The sequence below is a fragment of the Pavona decussata genome, unplaced genomic scaffold (assembly GCF_977016875.1).
Source record: "Pavona decussata unplaced genomic scaffold, jaPavDecu1.1 SCAFFOLD_289, whole genome shotgun sequence".
NCBI classification, from domain to species: domain Eukaryota; kingdom Metazoa; phylum Cnidaria; class Anthozoa; order Scleractinia; family Agariciidae; genus Pavona; species Pavona decussata.
In genome coordinates, this window is record NW_028145689.1 from 332,501 (window position 1) to 359,075 (window position 26,575).

Sequence of the window (26,575 nt, forward strand, 5' to 3'; positions counted from 1 at the left end):
GGTCACGTAATTAATCTCCTCAAGACGATATTTGCAGAACATGGGATTCCAGCAGTAGTGCACACAGATCAAGGAACTCAATTTGCATCTGAGGAGTTCAGAGCATTCGCTGTTCAATACAGGTTCCAGGTGCAGCACTCAAGCCCAAGGTACCCTCAGTCGAATTGTTTCATTGAAGCCATGGTCAAAACGGCAAAGAACATCATGGAAAAGGCAGAGGAGTCAGGTTCTGATCCACATCTTGCAATGCTGATATACAGATCCACGCCAATGAGACCGGGTCAACTAAGTCCAGCAGAACTGCTCACCCAGCGCAAGTATAGAGCACTACTTCCCATTCATCAATATCTACATCCTAATCTGGAGAAGAGCAGAGAAGAGCAGAGAAGCGCAGATAGCACAGAAACAGACCCAAGCAGATTACTACAATCAGAAAGCCAAGCAGCTTCAGGATCTAAAGCAATACCAGAGTGTTCGCGTGCAATTGGATCCTAATAAGCCAGTCTGGCAGAAAGCCACAGTGATTCAGCAACCCACTGACAGGTCACCCAGACGTTATCAAATGCAGACCAAAACTGGAGCGAAATATTTCAGAAACCGTCGACACTTGCGTCCTGCAATTCAGAGCGACCAATCAGAAGAGCTAATAAGGCAGCCTGCCCTTCCGGCAGTGTCAGTTGCGCCAGCATCACCACCGACGAAAACCGTCAGCCAGACATTGCCGACGCAGTGTGCGCAAGACCACACCCATCCCAGCATTGCAGCCTCTAGACCAAGACGAACTGTTAGACAACCAAAAAGACTGATCGAAGAAGTGTAGCTGTAGGAACACTAAAAAAAAAAACTTTGAGGAACTTTCAGTTGATTTTGTTTTTTTTGTTTGTTTTTTTTTTTTTTTTTTTTTTTTATTAAGAAAGGGGGATGTTGTAATACTAGATGCGTGCAGAATGTGTGAAGCACTCGGAATAATTAAGCTATGAATAATGCGTGCAGAATGTGTGAACCGCTAGGGATATTTAAGCTATTCATTATTATTCAAGTTCAGTTGAGTTCAACCGTCGCTCGGTTATAATAAAAATCTTTGTGTCAGTCGCTTCGCGTTCGGGTAAGTAAAACCTAGAGAGTCAAATAGCATGAGGAAACACTGACATGAGCCGATTGCCAATTTATTCTATCTGCTAAATGGCATAATCTGGCACGTACATGAGGAGAGTTAACTGGCATAAGTTATTTTCCAGGTAATGAACTAATTAGTACCCAATGCAGTCTATTCTCAGCAGCAGGCGGAGGCCTTTAGAATTTTGGCCGACTGAGACATAGTACTTATACACGGGGGCCGATAATTTGTGCTTTAAAGAGGAGGAATATCTGATACAATTCCACGTGGCAGTGTGTGGAGGTCCTGGGAAGAAGCACCTCGTCAATTAGCCGCGTGTCACACGTTGCAGTTAGACAAGGAAAGAAATGTCTTTCACTAGTGCGGTAGATTGACAACTTGAAAAGTTCCACCACTTTGAGGGCAATCTGTTAAACAAGTCTGGAGACGTGAATACGCTGATGCTTATGCTCTAGTCAGACGAAATTTAATTTCTAATCTATTATTCTACATTTTGAAACCAGATGGGTTGATTTCCGCATTTGGTGGTTGTGCATATAAGGTTAGTGTTGAATAAAAGTTATTAAGGTGATGATGAATGCGGATGTTCGTGACAGTTTTTTTTTCTATTTTTGTCATTTAGCCTGGCCTAAATCTTGCTGATCATATTGAACAAAGTTCAAAGAAATTTTTTCTGTCTTTCAGGAAGGGATCTTGATGGAACTTAACAGGAATAATCCAAGTGATTATATATTTTTTTTTCTTTCTGTCCATGGTTCTCTTCATGGTTTAACTCCCCTTGACAGCAAACTCGCTTTGCAAATAAAACATCCTTACTGGGTTTGTAAAGAAATTCTATTGCTCCTTCTCAAATACCACGATTTATGTAAGGTGTTGATATCACAGACATGATTTCTGCACGGGATGTCATATACCAAAAATAATTCCATCAGCTTTAACAGTCCCTAAATTTGCTATACAATTAAATGAAGAAAACTAAACTGCTATTAGGTTCACATGCCTTTTTTTAAAAATGGTTTTGTTTTATAACTGCCCAATTTTGGCAATCAGATCGCCATTTTCCTCCCTCCCCCCGCCCCCACCCCCAATATCCCCCTTCCCCCAGAAAAAAAAATAATAATAACAGTAATCGTACTGTTTTACAGTGTAGTCTAATGGAGAAGAATAAGGTGAATTTCTTCTCAACTAAAAGAGTGGGCGAGTTTCCTTACATATGAGCAAGAAAGTGCGTATTATTGATTTTACTATAAAGCTGGGTATCATCAATGTTACTGCCAAGTTGACCTGTTGTTACATTAACTGGGCTATTCCCAAAAACTCTCCTTTCCTAAGACCTAGGATTTTTGTTTCCTCGTTGATCTACCCACTTTCGGGCTTGGTGTTCTCTTTTTCGGCATCAGGCGAAATCAACCAACAAACTTTATTTTTATATATTTCAACAGGGTAAATCGTTGCCTGAGAATTTCGGATATAGCTGTTAAAAACCTCAACTTTTTTTCGGCAAAATGACAGCTCAAAATTTTGTTACACGAGAAAACTAATCCGAAGGGACAGATGTATCGTTAAAAAAGCGAAAAAAAAGGATCAGTTAGCATTTTTTAAAGGGGAACTCCGGGGTAAAAATAAAGTTATTTTGTATGTTTGGCCTTGGAACCATGTTTCAATTTTTGATAATTTTATTTACTAACAGTTTCTTACAGCTCAGATGTTTTACCTGAAAGACGACCAAAAAATGCGAGTGGAACGCCGTCATCTTGGAGAAAAATGAGCCGCGTTACAGTGGTCAGCAGTAAGTTATGACGTAGAATCGTCAAAGCATTTTCGCGGGTTTATGAAAATCTATAAACACGCAGCTAGAACTGTCTAAAAAATCGTTTTGCTCTCGCTATTTCGAATTTCGCCCTTTGACAAGCGAATCGATTTCAACTAAGATGGTGAGCTGTTGTGTACCTGGTTGTAAGAATCATTCAGAGAAGACAAAGAAGGCCGGAGACAAGGTCACTTACCACAGTATCCCACTGGACCACCGTACGAATGCATGGCTGGAACGAATAAGGCGGAAAATATGCCTCCCCTCTACCACAGCTTTGTCTGCAGCGACCATTTCGAGCCGAGCTGTTTAGTTACCGACCTCCGATAACAGTTAATGGGGGGAAAGCCAAAGGTAGACTTGACGGACGATGCTATACCGTCCCGGTTTTCTTATGGCCCGCAAACGAAGAAGCCACGGTTATCGAGTTGACGTCGCCTTGAACGTGAACGCCATCAAGAAGTGAGCGCTTTAATCTTTCAGTTTTTGCTATAATTTACTTTGATTTCACTTTATATACCTGCCGAATTTAGATAGTATTTACAATTCCGATTTACAGGCGGACTTTTCCATCGCGCGCGGGAATCAGTCCGATATAATATTTATTTGTTTACATAATAATCGTACTACCTCAGGGCAAATCGTAGTCTGCGAATACAGCCGTCGCTCATTGCAACCGCTTGTCGCGTTTGCCAGGAGAAAACATTACTGACGTTGTAATCATTCTCTAGTCTAAGTGTACTTATTCCTTGAAGCTATTACTGACATTAACTAAAATAAAATATTGAGTATTTAACTGATTACGATTGTAGTTTACTCTCGTTCGTAACGAAATAACATTGAATTTTTAATGTCGATACTTTAATTTCACTTAGCATTAGAGGTGGTTTTGAAAACCAAACTTCTCAAGGATCTGGCAACGCTAACTGACTTCTGTCACACGGGCAAACTTGAGGTCTACCACTCAATGATGAAATTAAACTGGAAATTTAAACTAAACTGTGGTTTTCTGGGTTTTTCTTTACGTTTCTCATTGTACAATTTCTGCTTTTCGTATTTTGCTTTCTCTGCAAAAGGCTCGGCTTGATTACCCAACATCTTGTTCTGCGAAAAAATTCCCTCTAGGCCATACCCTCCAAATTTCAAACTTTGCGCCATCAAAAGCACCAATGACAGTGCTTCTTAGATCTATCTAAGAGTACCATCCAATGGTAGGTCTCCAAAGAACAGAGAAAGTTTGTTTCCAGTGAAAAACCTGGGAAAGAGCGACGTGACGAACTGAAGGTTTCAAACATAAACGAACGCTCGAGCTCGATGTGGCGATCGCGTTGAAATGTTGGGGTAAAATGCACAGATTTTGTTGGATCTAAACGCGCAATATGACAGGACAACAACATAATTTTCAACTTTATTTTTGTTTTACAAGAAATTAATTGTATTTGTCTGGAAAATGGGCACAGTTAATTCTCGCCTCCAACCGCCAAGCGGTCGCCATGTTGAAAATATTTTATATCAATTTGATTGAACAGGGGGGGGGACCCTATTTATACCGAGCCCCCGCGTTTAACGGGAGTATTATTCACACAGGGGAATGGTTGCCAGGACGCAGCTTGTTGCTCTTGACAACAATGCAAATACTGGGTGCAATCAAGCACTAGTTCAGTCAGGTGAACATGCGGGTTGAGGCGCGCTACAAACTTTGCTTTCCGTCAACTTAACTTAACTTTATTATTTATATAGCGCAAAATATATGGGTGTATGATCTAATGCGCTTTACATTTCAACGCCTATAATACTACAATGTTACATCTTTTAAATAGTTCATAAATGGATACTAAATAAAGAATGTCACATATATATATGCATGCAAAAGACATGTGTTAAAATACTACAGGCCGTAAGCTAAAGGCTAATTTAAAATAATGAGTTTTTAACCGTGCCATAACAATTTTGAGATTGCTGGAAGTTCTTAACTCGTCTGGAAGGGCGTTCCATAGGGTCGGCGCAGCTGCAAAGAACGCTCTGTCTCCTGTTGTTTTCTTGGTCTTGTTTGGCAGATCGAGCAGTGAGTGTTTTGTATTAGATCGCAGGTTATAATTTTACTGTGGCTTAAGTCTAATCAATTGATGAATATATGTGGGAGCACTACCATGTAAAGCTTTGAATGTGTATACAACCAATTTAAACATTATACGGTATTTAACTGGTAGCCAATGCAAGTCTTTCATAACAGGAGAAATGTGATCAAAACGCGTGGTATTGGAAATGAGCCTTGCCGCGGCGTTTTGGACCCGTTGCAACTTGATAATATTGCTGGCTGGTAAGCCGTACAGTAGACTGTTACAGTAGTCTAAGTGTCCAATTACTAGTGCTGAGATAAGTGTTTGTGCACTCTTGTACGAAAGGTGTACTTTCTAATGCATCTAATTTTGTATAGTGAACAATAGGGTAGACTACATGTTTTGGTAATGTGAACGTTAAAATTCAGCTGCGAGTCAAACCAAACCCCGAGATTTCGCGCCTTGTTTTCAGTGACGACTTTAGTATCACCAATTAAGTGAGAGTACCTAGGTTGACTTTGCTAAGTTGTTTGCGGGTTCCGATTAATATGACCACAGTTTTGTTCTCATTAAGTTTCAGTTTGTCATCTTGCATCCACACCCTTATGGCGCAAACACATGCATTGCTCCATGGCACGTACTACCTGTGCTTCATCAAGGGAGTTGTCTGGGTTGAAGGAAAGATAAATCTGGGTATCATCAGTGAATGCGTGTGCATTGGGCAGGTACAGCTTGATGACCGCCGACAGCTTGCTGGAATAGGCGCTGAAGAGAAGGGGCCCGAGACACGAACCCTGGGGAACACCAAATGGCCAGAAATGACAATCAGATCTCTCTCCCCTTACCGACACGCGCTGGCTACGTTCAGATAGATACGATGAGAGCCATGCGAGAGCAGCGTCCGTGATGCCAAATGAGATTTCGAGTCGGCGTAACAGTATAGCATGGCCGACAGCGTCAAATGCCGCACTCAGATCAAGCAACATAAGAATTGGCACGTGTTGCTTATTTATATTGGACAAAACATCATTTACAACTCTCAGTAGTGCTGTTTCCGTGCTGTGTCCTTCCCTATAGGCAGACTGTAGCACAGGAAACAGTTCGTTGTCAGTCATGTGACTATACACTTGGTCGAAGACAGCCCTCTCGATAATTTTAGAGACAAATTGAAGGTTGCTATTAGGTCGTAAGTTTTTATGAATCACGTCCTTAGCACTTTTTTTTTAGGAGCGGGTTGACAACTGCTTGTTTCCATTCAGTGGGAAAGTGCGCAGTATTTAGTGAGGTATTGACTAACTTTGTGATGACAGGCAGTGGAACATCAATCGAGTCACACACCAAGATGGTGGGCAGAGGATCAAGCAAGCATGGCTTTTTAGCCGATTTCTTAATAAGATCATAGATGGATTACGGAAGGATTGCAATGTTACATTCGCGTCCACCACAGGTTTGTCAGGAGGTACGAGATCGCGATCAGACTGACTGACAGGTGTAGCATCAATTTCATTGCGAATGTTCTCCTACTTTCTAACAAAATACCTACCAATGTCGTTCGCCATTATGGTCTTGTCAAGGTGCTCGGCAAACAAGGTTCATCCTTCATACCCAGAAGCTTTTTCGCAGCATTGAACAGCTTCCTTTGCTCAGCACTTAGCCTTAGCCTTATTCATCAAATAGGTTACATGGTTTCTCTTTGACTTGAAATCAAGTCAAACTTTTCGTTTCGTGAACGTTGCAAACCTCATAGAAAATTTTCTCACTTACCTGTACCACTGAAAGCCACTTTAATCATTGAGGTAATAAAACTGACACTGTATACACTACTATTTTTTTCACTGTTCGTGTAGAATATTTTTCTGTTCTAATATGTACGCTAGTTACTGCATATGATATTACAATATGCTGTTCTTGAGAAAAGTTTATATTCAGCACACAGCAGACTCCCATTTTCCTAGAATAAATAAGCCAAATGAAATAGATAGTATTTGATTCTTAATGTCTTCGAAGGTTCACATTTATTTGGTTGAAGTTACACTTGAGTTCTGTTTCCCCTTACTTTTTTTCTATCTTCTTTCTTTTTCCGCATAATTTGTTTCTTGTTCTGTATTTGTTTTTTTTTTTTTTACTTTAAAAGACTAAGATCTCAAATAAAATTTTAAATCAACTCATCAGTCTAAATAGATTAAACCTTTTCTCGCTAACGTGTTGTGCAGTGACATATCTTTGCACAATTTAATAACGTAAATATAGATTACTTCATGGAAAGTGCGCGCGTACGGTGTTTACGCACGAGCTGTTGACGTATCAGAAATCGAACGAGTGAGCGCAGCGAACGAGTGAGATTTCTGATACAAAAGAACGAGTGCGTAAACACCTTACAAAGCACTTTCCATGCTGTAATTTGTTTATTTTATACATACTGAGATTTTTCCGTGCTGAACAGGTTTGGTAAACATATACACATAGCTCACAAGTGTTTTATTGTTATAATGAAAGTACACGAAAATATCACGTTATTTCAAAAATGCGTTTTCGAGTGCTGTGATTGTAGTTATTATTTTGCTCTCTTAGTCATTCTTAGCTCTTGTTTATATAGACAGTTAACAAAGAAAGGATTATACAGGTTAAAACAATAATTATAATCATAATTTTCATAAATATGATAAAGAAAAAAACAGTAAGAAGAAAAGTCTTTATCGCTAGTGTAAATATGTACAAACCACATGGGCAAGTAAATTATGGTTGAACTGAATGGCCGAATGATAGTTTCGAAAATTTAATTTGTTGTTTATGTAGAAGAATGCTTCGAAGAACGAAAGAAGTGCAGTCAATGTACAAACATTAATTTAAAATATTCCCAAAGCATAGGCTCAACACTCAACTCTCAATTATAAGGGCCCACAAAAGTAGAGTCTACTGTGTGATAGTTTGAAATTTTGAGATATAAGGAATCGTTTCTGTAACGAAACATTCAAATTAACTTTGCATTAATTCCACGAATATTAACATTTAAGTTAAATAAAAATCATATAAAATTTACTTCGGCCATTGCGTTTTTTTTTTTTAAGCTCGTGGCTCAAAACGGAGAACATTGGTGGTTAGAATGATGTTACGCTATCCACCACTGTAACCGTTGAAAAACAATCGAACAATTAAACAAATAAACAATAACACACACACAAAAAAAAGAAAAAATAACCTCTGATTACTTGATGTTATTCTTATTGTATAATACAATGGACTCCGACTAGGCAAAGTGTAGTTTAAAATATATCGATTAGAAAACCTAAACCTTTAATAAACGTTATCTCATAGCACGGTTTTGCAAGTGTGGGATTTTTAGGTGTGTGTATCTTTGAGAAAGGGGGCTATCTAGGTTTGTCCTCAAAAGACAAAACACAACATCTGTTCTTCGTATTTTTTATCTTTCAATCAGACTTAAGGCCACCTGGGTAAAATTTTAGCCCGGCTCTGACCTAGCTTCTTTAATGTGCCGTCATGTGTCATGCGTCTTTCATGCGTTTCCCGTTAAACCTTCTGCTGTATATAATTGAAATCTGCCATTAAAGGGTCTTTACATACAGGAACGCTGTAAAACAATCCACTTGGTAGGGAGCATGAGAAGTAAACTTATTGTTCTCCGGCCTTTTTCATGATTTATTCCCGTTCCGTACAAGTAAACCTGCCATCCAATTGCTTAAATGCTATTTTGTTCAGATGTTTTTTTTTTTTTTTATAGGAAAAGTGAATCAACAATGATTTGTAATTCTTTGGTTTGCATTGGTCTTTTCAGTCTGGTACGTTTACTTTCATTTTCCGTTTGTGTTTCTCTGAACGAAAAACAACCCACTGCCCGCTATATTCCACCATACCAAATAGCACAAAGTAATCAAGAAAAAAGGATGAAGAAATTTGGCGAACTTTGTTAGTCACAAAGTCCGTCAAGAATTCATTTCGAACCTGTCAAACTTGTAGGTATTTCGAACAAGCTAACGTCTATCTTACACGTTCTACTTTCCTCTCAAAATGTAGGAATGAATATTCAAATTGCGTAAGCCTTTAAAAGGAAACGGCCAGCACACTATTTGGAGGCGAATGGGCAAGATAAAAGCTCTTGTTTTCGAAAGATAAGATTTGCTAAACGAGACACTTTTTAGTGATATAACATCCGTCAGTGGTATAACACAAGATCACTTTATGATGTCGGTGCCTAGATGGCAGTCATCGAAAAGTCATCTGACAAAAAATTAGTGCTCATCTCCGTCAAATTCTATAGTTCTTTACAACAAGGAGTGTTTATTTTACTAACTCGTGTACATCATATCTATGGAGTGCTCCGAGCTAAGTCAAAATATCTTGATACGCCAACTATTGGCCCCACACCGTTTTCATTTGAATCATTAGGGATTGGATGCATACTCTTCGTGCAGAATATTTCTTCGGTTTTTATAAACTGTAATCGGATTAGGCCATGCATCAACCATTTTTATTTCATACATACTGAGATTTACAGATAGAATTTATCTGTTAAAAACCCGGTTCGGAAATTCTCGCAGGCAATGGCAACAGCAAAACGACTTTCTCACACGTGGGAAATCCGTCTCGTCCAATCAGAAAGCGGCTGTCAAAACGCATCAACATTTTCAATGAATGAATGAACGTGGTAGCTTTGGCGTATCTTTGTCGATTGCGCTAGCTTTTCTACGGCTCTAAATTTCTCGCATGCCAGGATTTCGGCTTTTTCGCAGGACATTTCTAGACGAGTTTAAAACATTCCGATAAACAACTACTGATGGCAGAATGTTCTGGCAATGGTGGCTGAATGTTCTGACAGTAGGTTCAAACCCTTGGATAAACCCATCCGGCGGAGAATATAAGCTTATTACCGACCAAGAAAACAAAACACTCGAGCAAAACCGGAGCGGGATGTGAAGCTACTTACTGCATTTCTGCTGGAGAAAAACGAACAAAGAAAAATTGATTGAAGAAATTTAACCAGAAGAGCTCAACCGCTACGTTAGTGAATTCATTGTTTGTGTGAAAAGAAAAGATGGCCAAGACTATGAACCATCAAGCCTTCGAGGGTTGTTTTCAAGTTTCAACCGGTATTTAAAAGAACGCAAGTATATTCAGCGAGTATAATATTATGGAAGACATTGCGTTTCATTTAGCAAGAAAATGTCTTTACGAAAAGAATTTACTCGGAATCTCAAATGCCGAAACTTGCTAAACACAGTGTTGCTTTTCAATTCGGTGCATTTTGGCTTGAGAGGCTGTGAAGAACATCGGCAGAAGACTTGGGGCGACGTGCAACTTCACATGGAAGCTGACGGAACTGAATACTTAGAGTATTCTGAACGGCAAACGAAAACTAGGACGGGAGCTGAACCTCGTAATGTCAGGAGCTGTTAAACCGAAGGCTTTCGCACCATCAAACGGTCCACCCGAAAGAGATCCAGTTGCCGTTTACAAGATTTATTCCGAAAAGCGACCTGACGCGATGAATAAACCTGGTGCGCCATGTTTGGGGGCTTCACACCAGAGCTTGTAAGTATAATCTAAGTGTACTTGAAACCTACTTTGAGTGTGAAGGGGTAAAACCTACCAACTTGAACTTTACTTAGTGACCATGGAAACGTTCGTAGTTCAAAGAAGCCGAAGTACGCCGACAAGTATGGCCAACACCACACTTGAGAACGTACTTGACCAATAGGAAAAGGGAAACCAACTGAAAGCCACGTGCTGCGGTGCCAGGACAGATAAACATTTTGCCGTGAACTAAAATTCATCTAAAAAAATCAAAATGAATGGCTGGAGATACGCCTAGAAGTTTGAGGACTCCATGGAACAGTCTTTTATATAAGTAAACATAAAAAAGAAGGAAAAGCCGATACAAATAGTTAAATTTACGATCTTATTTGAATTTCACCTTTACAGACAGCCTGAACCGTCGATTTTCAGTTCAGAAGATGTTCTTTTGTTTTGTCGCCAAGTACTCGTAAACAATGAAGTACCTATGCATTTCCTGTAATGTTAAAACTCTCCGAGTTAAAATTAAAGACAAAATAAAGAGTAAACAACACAAAACGTTTTTCCGTTGCAAAGGCTCCATGATTTTCCGGCGAGCAATCGCATTTCTGATTTTACCGCGAACGATGATTGACAGCTTGTGCTTCAAGTGTATACTTTGTCACCAGGTGTGAAGCCAAGTTTTCTAAAGTGCGACTTGAGATTTTTAAGTGCATTTGAATCAAGTACTTACTTGAAACTAACTTAGCTTGTAGTGTGAAGCCAACAACTATCTCGAAATAAATTCCACAAAAAGTCCTTCGTCAAAAAAAAAAAAACAAAACTGTGGTACTACAGTTTTAATGGAGTATAAGGGCACAACTTTTAACTCTTTTAAAAAAGGTTCCAAGCTGTTTTTCCCTTCACTGTTTACTGTTTGCTTAAGTCTTTTACGATTCTATGTGAAATTTGAACAATTAAACGTCAACAAATAGCCAAAATGAGCAACCGAGTACCCGATGAGAGACTGGACACTAGTAGGTTAAGTCACGTTTTTCTCAAATTCTACCCGTATGACCCCACCTGAAAATTTCAAGAATAGGAAATTGGGTCTGATTTAACATTCATGCAAAGTAAAATAAAAATCTGTAAGACAGTTTTTGTACAAACTAAGAGAATGGGAAATCAAAAATAGCTCAAAATCTGTCTTACAGATTTTTCAAAAATTTTGGCTCCAAACGTGATTCACCCGAACAAATCAACCGTGAAAATTTCATCATAAGTTGTACGGTAAGTTTTCGAGCAATCCTCGATCAAAGACAGGTTTTTACAACCTCGGACGAGAATTGAATTGCGCATGCCCTTTATTTAAGCGCGCGCTCATGTAACGCTATGTATCGCGTGCGAGAAAGGTACAGTAAATTAGAGCTCTTTTACCGAATGTTTATCAAACTTTTTTGACATATTTTTTCGGCCTTAGGCTTGATTACATGTTTGAACGGAGTTTTGAAACTATCGCTAGATATACCAAAGAGATTTGACGCCTTTCAAGTGCTGAAGTGCTTTTTGTTACTTCTTGAGGTTACTTGCGTCATTTTTGCACGCGCGACAAATACTGACGTGTGGCAGGCTATCATAGCGCGCGCTACTAAGTCTCGGAAAAACTGTAGTAAGCCACCTTAAATCAAGTGCAAATGAGTCAGAAAAAAATGAACAGTTTGATAAGAACCATGGCGGAAAAAAGGAAGCCTTTCAAGTAAACGTCTGACAATCACAGCACTCGAAAACGCATTTTTGAAATAACTTGATATTTTCGTGTACTTTCATTATAACAATAAAACACTTGTGAGCTATGTGTACATGTTTACCAAACCTATTCAGCACGGAAAAAATCTCAGTATGTATAAAATAAACAAATTACAGCATGGAAAGTGCTTTGTACGGTGTTTACGCACTCGCTGTTTTGTATCAGAAATCTCACTCGTTCGCTGCGCTCACTCGTTCGATTTCTGATACGTCAACAGCTCGTGCGTAAACACCGTACGCGCGCACTTTCCATGAAGTAATCTATATTTAATTGGTAGGTTATTTCTCGATGCCTTTCGGTTCTAGGTTAGCATTTTAAGAGCGGCTTTCCACAAATATCGACCGAAACAAACTTTTGGTGGCACAAGTCAAAAAATCGATTTAGCTCATATTTTGCTCATAGGTAGGCCTTAGTAAGAAACAAAACGGGCTGTAGTTAGTTTTTCCAAATACTGCTTCCTTACGCGTAAACAAGCGAAAAACGATTTTCAGTTCAGTTGAGTTCAAAATTCGCTTCCGGTCGGGCGGAATTTTTCTTAACTTTGGCCGGCCGCGTATCAATCCACAGCCAGTCACAGATCATGAAATAACATCTATTGTTTTTCTAGGTCTTCATCTTCTGTTCTACAGAAAAACATTCAAAACTTAGGTTACTTTTATGCCCGAAACAGATCTACATGTAGAACAACATGCTATAAATGCAAATTTTTAAACACCAAATTTTCGAACTGAAATAACGGCAATTTTACCCATGGGCGATAACTTAGATTATCATAAAATGACTTTCTATGGCTTCACTGTGTATTTATCAATTATAACATCAAAACAAAACTTTGGGTAAATTATTTTAAGTGACCCGCAGGGCCTCGAATTTATCAGCTACCCTGTCGAAAATCTGGCATTCGCATTGTAAACAATGGTGTGACATAGCCGATGACCGCGACCCACGAAAGCGAAAAGAGAATCAAAAACTTGCGTCAATTTGAGACACAAAGGTACGGAAATTAAGCTGATACCTTAATGAAAACTCAAACATAAGTTTTGGCCATCTTCTTCATCTATTCCCGCTCGATACAAGCATATTAGTGTGTCGACGACGAGGTTTTCAGTATTTCATGATCATTTCATGCACGTTTTAACAAGAATTTAGCATCGAATTCTTCATTAACCCACGCTGGGGTTATTCCTGTACTCTTGCCTTCTGAGTAACAAAACAATCCAGTTTACGAATTAATAAACATTTCTTTTTTTTTTTTTTTTTTTTTTTTTTAAATAAACCACTCGCAATTTACATTGTTGCGTGACAACCATGAACCGGAAGTGTCACCATAAAGATTTATATGTTTCCGCAATGTCTCAATGTATGTTTCAATGGGGGTACGCTGAGACCATTTTAAGGGACTAGTTTTCGTAACTAATGTCCGTTTGCTTCCATACTTTCACACGCAGAATAAATACTCAGAAACGGGCACATTTTATTCGAAGACCAACAAAGTAAAGGTGGCCGAACACAGTTTTCCAGTACGCAGGTGTTAGTAACCTGGCTAGTAAATCGAACCCAATCGAACTCAATCGAACTCAATCCACGGATTCAGTTCGATTGAGTTCGATTGAGTTCGATTTTCGAACGTTCGATTTGCTATCCCGGGTAGTAAACATTATTTGAAAACTACGTACTTCTCAGTACCCGAAATTAGCATGGTGCAAGATTAACTAAGAAGGAATAAGTTTTGATACTTCTTGTTGAGCAAGGTGCCGTTGCCATGGCAACCCAGCAAGCTATCAACCGTCCACAAATAACGGTTTTTCTTAATTTTTAGAAAATGCACTCATTAGATTTTTCCATTTTTTTGTACCCAGAAAAACTCACAAAATACTGACATAGTGACACTGCTCTCATGTAATTTTAACAGAGAGATCCGCCCTGTAAATGTTGGTTTTGCACATTAATGTTTTTTGAAGATACCCTCTGTTAGATTTTGGTTTTGGTTTGTAGGCAAGTTACGCTTTCAGAAAACTACTGTTTTGTCAAATTTCACGAAATTCTAACGGGCAGTTCCTTAGAAAACAGTTCATTTCCGTTCAAACAACCAGTCACAATTTTTTGCTCAAATGCGCATGCGTGGCTTTTAATTAGGTTCTCTCAGCAAAGATGAAAAGCGTCCAAAAAGGCTTAGCTCATTGTGAACTCACTTTTTTTGTTCGGCGATAAATGAAGAAGGATCCACAAACGAGAAACTAAGTTATTTTAAGAGCAAGACTTACCTTTGTGATCCATTTGGTATAAAATCGAGGGATCGATAGTATTTGCTTACCACAACCCTAGCGCGCGCTAAATAGCATCACGAACAGAATCTGTAAAGCGCGCGCAAACTGTGTTCGGCCACCTTAAATCATTCGTGACTTAATATTGTTGACACAATGCTCTGTTTTAGTTCTTTTTCGTTTCTCTCCAGAAAGAAGTCCTTTCCTCTCTATCAGATGTGGGACTTGATTAACAAACGTACCGACCAAATTTGACGACCGAAGTAGCAATAAGGGCATGCTACGGCTGCTACATTTGATACTACCTTCTCTCCTATTTATCCAGGAATACCGTAAACTGCCGCGGCTTATAAGCCCTAGGGCCCGTTTCTCGAAAGTCCCGGTAAGTGTCTTTGGTGATAAATGTTTCTCAACAGCTAAGCCCAAATCGTCATTGTCTTGATGTTTTCTGGCGTTGAAAACATGGCCCTCGTTCCCTACATCTTGAAAACCATAACATGACTTGTGGTTGTCAATATTCTTTGTACAGGACACACCCAGGACAGCAGAGGTACTATCTCGCTTGACCTTGTTCTGTCTCTGCGAGTAGACGAACATGGCCCACCAACTATCGACTTAAAAGAACAGCAAACTTCCATGCTCGCCGTTTTGTTTACAGTTCCTAACTGTTTCTCTGGTGTAATGATAATTAAATTTATTCATAGGTCCAAAACTGCGACGTTCAAAAATCTAATTAGTTAATTACGTTCATCTTCACACAAAAAAATATTTCAGGATCAAAACTGAGCGCAGCAAAATAGCATTATTAATAACACGAGTATTGACCACTATCTTGGTTTCATTAAATTTGTTACGGTTTTCATCGTTATTACTTTTTCCCTGAGAAACGTTCAGAATTCTGTCTTGTTTTGTTGTTGTTGTTGTTGTTGTTGTTGTTGTTGTTGTTGTCGTTGTGTGTGCGTGTGCTTTCTCACGTATATTTCACGCAAACGATGCAGTTTAACAGAACGGTCGAAACTTTTAATCAGATTAATGTAGTTCAAATCTGCTACGTTTTTTCTAGTTTAATTTATCCATGGCAGTGATAAAGAAAGAGGAAAAGAAAATTTCCAATTATTTGTTTTAACACAATAACATTCAGCCACAATAACGCCGGAATTGGACTCCTCATCAGCGCGAACGGATACTCTGGAATTTCCATCAAAAAAAGCAGCCGCAATTTATATTGGTCAGTAACGCTACCGAACTTTCGATCCAAAGATTTTTTTCTACTGTGAATGAAAAATGCTTCCTTTTAAAAATATCGCTTCATTTTTTTTTTCCCAATAAGAAAAACTATTTGTGCCCGTGACAGTCTGTCACGCCATCTTTTTTGCGCTTCGATCGCCAAATCTCAAGAAAATGCTGATAAATCTGAAGCCTAGCGGGTCATTTATTTTCATTTACCCAGAGCTTTGTTTTTATATTATGATAAATAGATTTACAGTGAAGCCATAGAAAGTCATTATAGGGAAATCTAAGTTATCGCCCATGGGTAAAATTGGCAATGTTTTAGTGCTAAAATGTGGTTGTTGAAAATTTGCATTTATAGCACGTTCTTCTAAACCTATTTCGGACGTAAAAGTCACTTAGGTTTTAAATGCTTTCCCGTAAAACAGAAGAGGAGGACCTAATAAAGCAATAAATGTCAATTGAAGGTTAGTAACAGTCTGCGGATTGATACGTGAGCCGTCGAAAGTTAAGGAAAATTCCATCCCACCGAAAGCGGACTTTGAGCTCAACTGAGACAAAATTGTTTTTCGCATATTTACTCGAAAGAATGTGGTATTTTGAAAAACTAACTACAGCTCAGTTTGTTTCTCACTAGGGACTACCTATGAGCAAAATATGAACGAAATCGATTTTTTGACTTGTGCCACCACTTGGTCGATATTTGTGGAAAGCCGCTCTTAAGAATTTAGCCAAGTTCGGCAATCTCCTCTGTGTTGTTGCGGTCTGAATTCCTTTCTTGGACTCTTTTATGCTTCCAATGAATTCCCAGCACTTTTGGATTTTTGGGTTCTAATTTTAAATGCAAAGAAAAAATTAATTTCAACGGGTATCCTTCTGAAGAAAAACAGAGGTGTTGATTGAATATTGAAGCTGGAGGGAGGTCTGTTATCCCTGGAAGACTAGCGCGTTGTATTTCCGCCGTCCTATTTGGCTGGAATTTAGCGAAACAAAAATATGGTTTGTAATAATCTAAATTTGCAATTAATACAAACACTTTGCTGTGTGCCATTTACATTATTTCCTACAAAAACGGGTGAGAGCCTTTTTCTAACAAAATTCAAGAACTTACATCAATTTGCTAATTGTATTTTGGATACATCCTCTAATTTTCAACAAAGGTCTACATAATTGACACTAACGGATGCTATTTTGCGAAAAGAACATGAAATATGGAGATAGCACCCCAGAAGTATTAGTTGTTGTTGTTGTTTGTCACTAAAAATTTAATTTCTTTTCTGCTTTGTTTATGTTCAGTGTTTACAACAATATTTCTGAAGTCCTACAGATGTGAAGAGAAAGGGCGCGCTTATGTTCTCCAGTTACTAGGTCCATAGTATTATCAATATTGTAACCAGTGACGTGATTGCGTCATACGTGTACATTGCTTAACTCTATTCAGGTTGCCGCAATATAACCTGGAGGATATAAGTAAATCCAGAACTGTTTCCTTTGGCGTCCGCAGCATGAGATGATGTCATGCGACGAAGGGATTAGGTCCGTGATTTATCACGACTGCCCTCCAAAATCGGCTCATCAAACACTATCATCAAATAAAAAAGTAACAAAGAAACACTATTTTTCGACAAGAGAAAAAAATTCGATAAATATGGTTCTCAAAATCTTGTTGCCATAGAGAAATCATGTCACGCGAACATATAAGTTTAGGGAAACGTCACAACGTCCGTTGATGTTTGCTTTAATATAAAAAAAAAATGTTATGAAAGTTCAAGGTCAGAGAGGATGCCCCCGACCCCCATCTCCCAGTCTTAATGCAGTTAAATGTACTTCAATTGCATGGATAGTCTTGTCTATTGAAAGTGCAAATATGGTTTAAAAAAAAATCATGAACAAAATCATGACTCCCGTTACAACTTTTTTTTTCGATTAAAGCTTTCTTTAAATATTTTCTTATCATTTTGTCGCATTAATTAAAAAAAAAAACATCGTATCCAATTATTTATTAATATTTGGATTATACTGCTTCGCCACTGGTTTGAATTTTGCAAACAGCGGATCAAAAGAGATTTCCTTGTTTTAATAAAATGAGAGGAAATCAGAGCAAATTTGTTGTAATGATATCTACTGTCATCATTATCGTGCGCAGGGAGAAAATGCATGTGCACGTGGGGATTGCTCTCGGTAAGTTCAATGTTTTCGATCTCCTCTTAACTTCAATGATATTACCAGTTGAAAGTGCATGTCCTATACCAAATTCGATCTAAAGATAAGATTGCGTAGGTTTTTTTTCTCTAAAGCCTGGTTTTCACTAGCGACGCAAGCACAAGCGCAAGCGTAAGAATGCTTATTTCACCATGAAAACGGCCTCGACGCAGGCATAAGCACAAGCGCAAGCACAAACAAAAGGATCATTCATTTCTTTTTTTTTTGCTTGTGCTTGCGTCGCGTTTTTTTTCACTTGTGTTTGCGTCGCTTAATTAAGACATGCGTTAGAGTTCGCCAACGTATAATCAAACCTACGGATATACTGGAATGTGAGAGGTTGAAAGACGTTGGCTAGGTTGAATTGTAAGGATATTTTCCCTCACTCACGTGCTCTTCTTATTTCTCTACAATTTCTGTTCTGACTTCTTACACTACCATGGCAACACATCACGCCAATTGAACACTAAATTACTATAAATATTGCGACTTAATTTTAATGCTCGGGTGGATAAGAGAGGAAAAGGGGATGACATTCCTTCCTGTGTTATTTCTTTTTTCAACATTTAACTTGGGACAATTCGTCGTCAGGGGCCGTTTATAGCAAATGTTCGTCTATATTTATAGCAGCAATTTGGGTGAAAATCCGCCCGGGTTCGTTGACAAGATCGAAAAATTACGCCCACTACCGGAACCAATCAGATTGCATGATGTACAGAAATCCTCCCGCTCGCGCACTGAGAAATAGAAAATGATGAAAAAAGATTATTTCAGTGTTTAAAAGGAAAAGAGACAAACGCCTGCCCTTCACATTTGCAAAATCAATGAGGATCTTACCAGTGGTAACCTCGATATGTTTATGAATATTAATAAATGGAAGAGAGAAAATATGACCTTTTTGCACCTGTCAGCCAAAAAGCGGCGACATTTCTGGGAGATGTTAGCAATTAACCGTGACTTGTGCGTCATCGCGTACGATGCAATGTATTACTATCTGAAAACCTTTGTCTTGCTAAATTCAGCGAACTGCAGTAAAACATTTTTTTTAGATCCCAAGATTTATTTCTTATTTTGTTATTGATTGTACGTTATCTTGCGCATGTACGTGTATGGTAGCTACGCCCCTGTTTTTCCTAGCAGCATAATGCATTACGAGCTGGAATGGTGTTGCTGAAATTATTTTAAATCATGATTATAATAATTATGATAATTTTAATGCTTAGAAATATTATCCTCTGGTAACAATGATCTGGGATACAACAACGAACTGAAACTTGTTTTAGGCTGATTTGTGATGATTATCACTGTGTTACTTTTATTACTGTTTCTCTTCAGAATGCCAAAACTATTACAGTCTGAACAGTGGTACCAGAAAGATAACCACACTCCTAAGCATTATTGTGACTCTGGACTGTCTGGGTGGTATCGGTTTGAAGGTGCCGCAGGGAAACGAATGGCTTTATCATGCCCACCCACTTATAGGTGTAACACTGCTGCAACAGGATGGTTAACAGGAGGGCACCCTAATGTTGCTGATGGTCAAGTTAGCAGAAAGGTGTGTTTTCATTGGAATACTAATTGCTGCCTGTGGTCAACTACCATCCAAGTGAGGATTTGCGGTTCTTTCTACGTGTATTACCTCAGTGGCACACCTTTGTGTAATCTCGGCTACTGTGGTAGTGACTAGAAAAGAACTGAGACTGTTCTATTTTCAGCAAATCCTACAGTTTAGTTTTTTTTTTTTTTTTATGAGGATGATTTTCTTTTTCTTTTTTTTTTTTTCAGCTAATCAAGACCATAAGTACGGGGTTTTTCAGTTTTATCTTGGGACTTGTCAGTACAGTAACATTTTCCAATTTAATTATTTTGTTTTCGGAAAATTATTCCAGTCTGAAATACTTAAAAAATACATTCTTGGTTATTACATCTAGAAGGTGATCACAAATTGCACTTATCTTAAATTCGAGTTTAGTTGTGTTCAAAAGTATAACAACCTTGTGTCAATCAGTTACTTTAACTATAATGCTGACACTTCCAAGGGAGCCGAGAGCCAAGAAAATCTAATACTGGAATTTTCATTGAAAATAATTTGCTTGCATTATAGGTATATTTGCTCTTTTAAGGCCAGTTTTCAAGCGGAAACTACTATAAGACCAGCTAAGGCAACCTACTGAATAGTTTTTGTTTTCGGTGCCTTGACCTTGAGGCTAACAAAGTGCTTACACTTTCAACTGGAAATAATATCATGGTATAATAATGTACCAAAGCTCCAGTGTTGTCTCTCAGCGTTTGTAGTTTTAATCCTTTGATGAAAAAGGAAATACCATTGCTTTCAGTAGTTTGCCAGCTGAAATGTATCTCATCAAGCTAACATATCACTGATGCTAGTACGTATTCCTAGATGTGGAGGCAATTAAATTATTTTGAAGAAAAGTACAACATCTTTCGACCGTTAGAACAGCCATCGCCAGTAGAGAAAAAAAGGTAACAAAATTGAATTTGAGATAAATATATAACATAAATATTTTACTTAGACTGCAATCAAGACGTTTAATTAATCAATGTGAAACACCAAACCCAAAATTTAAATGTGAAGCCTTTACATGATTGATTCTGTTTTTCTTGTTGAGGTAAAAAAAAAATGCCAATAAACTAAAATAGTACGGGATAACTATATACTTTAACTTTTGGGACCATTCTCAAAGAACCAATGAGTAGATTGTAAACGTTACACAGTAAGGGTTGACGCAATCAAAGAAATAAAGCAACGTGTTGTTAAACGTTAGCTTGGTTATTATTTTGCTCTCATAGTTATTAACAGGTTACATAAATCACGGCTCAAAATTAAACAGAAATGTGGGCAGCAGAATTCTGCTTACAAAAGCTTAAACAAAAACATGGGAAATAACAGAGCCGTTCAGTTGATGTTATACCCTAAGCATTTTGTTTTCCATTTCAAGCAAGTTGCCAGAATTAGAATGAATCACCAACTATGGATAGTTTCTTCGTAAACCACAGATTTGAAAACAGTATTAGGGATGTCAGACATGTCTAAGTCATTCGGGAGCTTAACGGATACAAATAACCCAGACTGGTACGGCTTCGGATCCTTCTCCATACAAGTAACTTCTACTTACATGTCTGTGGTAACAGTTTTCCTCACGGGTAGCATATTACTTCGTCGAAGAAGTTAGTTATTCGTTGTTTCTCTTATTTATTGGTTCTGTTGTTTTTTGTTTTTGATTTTTTTTTTCGCTGTCGGCTGATTTCATCTTTAGGTATAAGGAATAAACGGTGCACGACAAACATCTTATGTTGGTCTGATCTGAAATCGTAACCATTTAGTTAGGGGGTGGGTGCGGGGGGGGGGGGAGGGGGGAGAGATTGAGATCGTGCTGGTCTGGTGTAAACAATAACAGAGCTGTTCCCAACAATTCTCACGATCAATGCCTTTTCTGTGACCTAGTGAAATTTGTTTCTTCCTTGATCTAGCCCATTTTCGGGCTAGGTGTTCCCTTTTCCGACAATCTTTCGGCATCAGGCGTCATCAACCAATAAACTTTATTGTTATTTATTTCAACAGGGTACAACATCGCCTAAAAATTTTGAATATAGTTGTTAAAAACCTCAGGTTTTCTTCGGCAAAATGACAGCTGGCAATTTCGTGACACAAGGGAAAAAAAATCAGCTAGCATTTTTGAAAAGCTAACAGCATCTCGCAAATTCGGGGAATAATATTCCATTCCCTATAAAACTTTCTGTAACCTAAATTTTCAACTAAAGCATTCGAACAGATCAAACTCCATTAGCTTACACAAATATGTCTTCAAAAGGACACAAAACGATCTGAGAAACAGATGAGACAACACTTTAAATAGTTTGCTTAAATGTTCTCATTGGGTTATATACACCACTCGCCTGAAAGGGTATATCAGTACAAAAACATATATGTTCACCATTTAAACTGAAACAGCTTCTGCTTTCAGCGAAGCTATGCACGAGATGATAAAAATCAAATTGTTGAACAACACACTAAGCTATTTAAAAAAATATAATTACTTTATTAGCAAACTCATACACACTCCCTGTAGCGGTTTCCTGGATCCTTCTGCGCTAAAAGGTGAAAAAAAAAATATCTTTTGTGATTGTAAAGGATTCGTTCATATAATACATATTAATAATTTAGTGCGGAAAATAGCACACGCATGTTGGACTATTTCTTCTTGCTCGTCTGGTAGATTGTCTATCTTCAACATGTTACTCATCTGTAACTGAACGGGTCAGCTTATAATTTAGACGGGCAATTCGCCTGATTTTATCAGCCTTCTTGTATGTCTATTTACATGTATCTCAGGACAAATTATCCCTCTAAGAGCAAGGACTCTGCAACATCAAAGTGCCCAATCTCGTACCCAGAGTTCTCAGGCTCTTTGGCCAGCGGTTAGAATTCGGGTTTTTTTTTTTTTTTTTTTTTTTTGACTGGCTGCATCATAACGGCTTACATTGTGTTACCGCAGAAATCCTGCGTTAATGAAATTAAAGTTCCTCAGTCTCTCTCCTGGTGACCAAGCGTTGACCAAAAAGCCTGAGGACTGTGGGTACGAAATTGCCAAGTGCCGTGTTCACACTTAAAGGGATAATTTTTCGGACGGATTATTACTCTAGAGAAGTTATCATGTGAAAGCGGCCATTGTGGAGAGCAAAGGTAGGGAAAGACATGAAGAGAGTCTAAAAGTGGTCTAGTCTTCCCTCGTTTTTTAATGCATCCTTCAATTTGGCGCTGCCCGACCTTGCTCTCTTTAAGTTCAATGCCTGGAATAGAGCGGTTCTCAATTGAGCATCGAAAGTAACTTCGCGTTTGCTTTATTTTATCTTTATTACGCTCTGTGATTGATTACGCGCCACTTTTTCAACCAATGAGAACCAAGACCAAAACCAATCGTGCCTTACTCGCGCGCGTTTTCCCGCGCTTGGCGCCGGTTACGTGCATTTGCTTCGAATTCTGATTCGTTCATTGCACTATTTACGCCTTTTGTGATTGTTCAAAGTAATTGCTTTGCTTAGTTTTTCGTGTTACGACATTCAATTGAAAAACGCTCTAACTTAATGGAATATTTGTTACTGCGGCCTACTTAGTTTACACACAAGTCGAATTAGACGAAGAATTCGTCGGAAATGTATTTGGTCTTTCAGTATTGTGTTCCACTAACCAAGAGCATTTGGAGCCCAATCAGCCATTTTTACGAGAAAATTATTTTACAACTTATATTTGGTAATCCCAAACCTTAAATCTTTAAATCTTCTCGATTCCTTCTTTTTCCATCGATAATGGATAAAGGAAGTGAGGGGAAAACAGAAATCCCTCTGATAAAGCAAGATAGGAGCATTATTGAAGGCCTTGAAGCTGTAATTGGCAATTTAGTCGTCGCGTCGGTTTGTTTTCAGTGGCAGTTATTTGATTCCGCCAAACGATGCCGTGGTCGAAATTAGCCAACTTTAACAACCTTTTGTGAAAATCTCAATGGAGAACGCAGCCTGATATTAAGGTATGAAGAACAGCAAGGCAATTGTTACTGAAAGCCAAAGTATGAGAATATTTCGAGTTATACCACATACTGAAATGTGTGCTTGACCTTTGGTACTACATTGCAGAGTTCGCCAGCTGTAAAAATATGTCGCAGGTTTTTTAATTGTTTAAATCTGCCAGATATCATTAGAACCACAAATTCATCGGGTATCATATCATCATATATCTTTCGATATAAGGAATTCCGATTTTCGTACGCTTCTTCTAAAACAAACGCGGAGACAATTAAAAGTGATGATTTTCCGGTTTTAAATTCAATTATTTTTCAGTTCACAAGGCTTCGATTGCTTTTCCTGATTTTCTCAAAACGCAAGTGTTTCTGGCCAATTTAAGCCACACCATGATTCTTACTTTAGTAAAACCTTATTATTGACAAAAGATGAAAGAAATCGACTCTGCTAAGTTTCGCAGTAATTTCAGATGTTTCTCGATTTTTCCTGACCGCCGCTCTTAAAAGAGCTGAATTGATCACGGCTGTATTAAAATATAGACAAGAGGGTAACCGAATAAACGCATGGATTTTTAAAGTATGCATAATTAAAAGCGAAGGGCGCTCTACTTATAATAACAACTTTACGATCTCCAATATCCTACGCCAACGCATCGCAATGCATCCTGTCGATTTAAGTTACATTTAATAGATTTGTTTCATCTTAATTTTCGTAGTTAAATTCCCCCAAGACAAGAATGATAAAGGTTTCTGAAGAAATGCACTCGCTTTATGCATGTCGTTTGGGTCGAGCTGTGAAGTAACCTGCAAAGCATGCATCCCCGTGAAGTTTTCTGCGTTCCGTTCTTTGAATGCGCGCAATTTCCGCGCGGTCAAACAGTGAAAAACGCACAAACGGAATTGTTTGCGGCGCGGGCTAATTGCGAAGTAGCGAAAACAGCAATTATTTACAAATTAACTGAGACAAAGTTGTATTTGATTAATTAGTCAATAAACCCTTTCAGGCAGCTGGTACAGATATCGCAGAATAAAGACCAAGGGTGAAAGATTGTCCCAAAAAAAAAAAACAACCGTTGGCCGAGAAGCGAAGCTTCGAGGGTGGCATTGAAACCTTAAGGACAGTACTTAACCCGATGAAATTATCATCCGATATACGAGCAAGCCGGAAAGTGGTTTGTTTATTTTATCACACTACAACACGCGTGCTTTAAGGTACAGAAGACAAAACAGACAGTGCAGCCTAATAAATGAAAGCTAACTAATTTACAAGATTTTACTAGACTGTGATTCAAACGGTTAGGACGTAAAAATGTTACGTTGTTTCTTTGTCCTTCTCTTGAAAAATGTCAGGGTGCCGCTATATATCAAATCAGACGACTATTATCGTCTTGTAACCAAAGTCCGATTCCGTACCACGTGAGGTGTTTTGTCCAATGAGAACGTGCCTAAATTAATTGGTGGTTTGTAACAACAGACAAAAAGTTTTCCTTGCTATAAACCTAACATAAGGAGAGTTATCAAAACAGCTTATACTTTCCTGTAATATTCGTTTACATGGCTGTTTCACTTTCCTTATAAAAAAGACAGGCAATTGTCGTCACTTGCTAATCAAATGTTCTGACAGCTACGTTTTAACAAAAATGATTTCAGTTTCCTTTGTATCATTCAGGGGTTTCTTGGCTACCAATCGTACATTCCCGATGTCTAAAAAAAAAAAAAAAAAAACTCTAGAGACGTTCGCTTGTAGATACAAGTTTACAACGCTTGGGTGCTTTAACATATTAGTGAAGGTTAGAGTGAGCGTCATAATTGCAAAAAATGTTCATTTGAAGCCGTTAATTGAGAAGACGCAACCATATTTTACTTTCAGCTATATGTATTTAAGGACGAGAATCGGCATGAAGTTAATTAAATGAGAAAGAACATGCGACCAGAACCAAAATCAATAAACAGAGGATTAAACAGCTTAGTACTTGGTCGAGCACGCAAGAGTTTTTCAGTTTTTTTTTTCCTAAGGTGGCCATAGCAATTCCAAAGAATCCCCCTTCCCAGCCACTAGTCTGGGAAAGCTGATTCCATTGCCGTCTCTCGTAGGCTATTGCCTCATTCCTTTCCGCGTGCATGAAAATTAAAGCTAACACCTTTGCATTCAACTAATTTTCGTAGTTAAATTCTTCCGAAACGAGATTGATTAGGGTCTCTAGAAGAATGCACTCATCCGCTTACTGCATGACCTTCGGGTCGACCTGCGATTTTTTGAAACAGCAATGGTTTTACAAACAAACTTCGAGAAAGCTGTGTGTAATTAATTTCTCAATAAACCCCTTCATGAGACTGGTATATCGGAGGAAACTCCAATGCTTAAAGATTTTCCGAAAAATAAACAGTTGGCAGAGCAAACACAACCAAAACAATACCAAGCCATCGTCTATTCCGTGTCCAAAACCACTCTAGCGACGATCATATCAAGTTCACTGGACACCTTATCATATCTGTGAAGGTTAGAGGGAGCGTCATGACCGGAACAATGTTCATTTAAAACCATCACTAACTGAGAAGGTAGAACCAAATTCTACTTTCACCTATTTTAAGGGCGCAATCGACATGAAATTTTTCAAATGACAAAGTACATACGACCAGACAGAAAATCAATAAATAAAGGATTAAACGGCTTAACACTTGGTCGAGCACGAAAGCTTTTTAATTTGCCGTTACGGTATATCAGGGAGGGGAGGGAAAGGAGGGGAATGAGGTAATCTAAGGGAAACTGTTTGTATGAGGAAGCAGGATCTTTGATGTGAAAAATACTGGGATATCAGTGTGAACTTGGGACGTTAAATATTTTAGTTAAGTCATATTTTATTTTAAGATTTAGGCGCGCGAAGCCAATAATAAATTTTCGTGACTCAGTTCATTTAGTTCCTTTATTCTAATTTTGCGCGGGAAACCTCCTGTTAGTCAGCTTACAAAAAGGATGCGTTGAACATAAAACGAATTGGAACTTGTAAAGAGAGCATGAAATTGGTGTTGCCTTTGTTCA

General features: G+C 38.3%; 1 protein-coding gene across 1 annotated transcript in view; it reads left to right on the forward strand.

The window, feature by feature from the left end:
* Positions 1–20,771, forward strand: part of LOC146455013 (uncharacterized) — a 49,796-nt gene extending 29,025 nt beyond the window's left edge. The window contains exon 17 of the mRNA XM_085094836.1: positions 19,334–20,771. Coding sequence (XP_084950962.1) covers positions 19,334–19,509 — 176 coding nt within the window. The 3' untranslated portion in view covers positions 19,510–20,771. The remainder of the gene's footprint in view (positions 1–19,333) is intronic.
* The last annotated feature ends 5,804 nt before the right edge of the window (positions 20,772–26,575 follow it).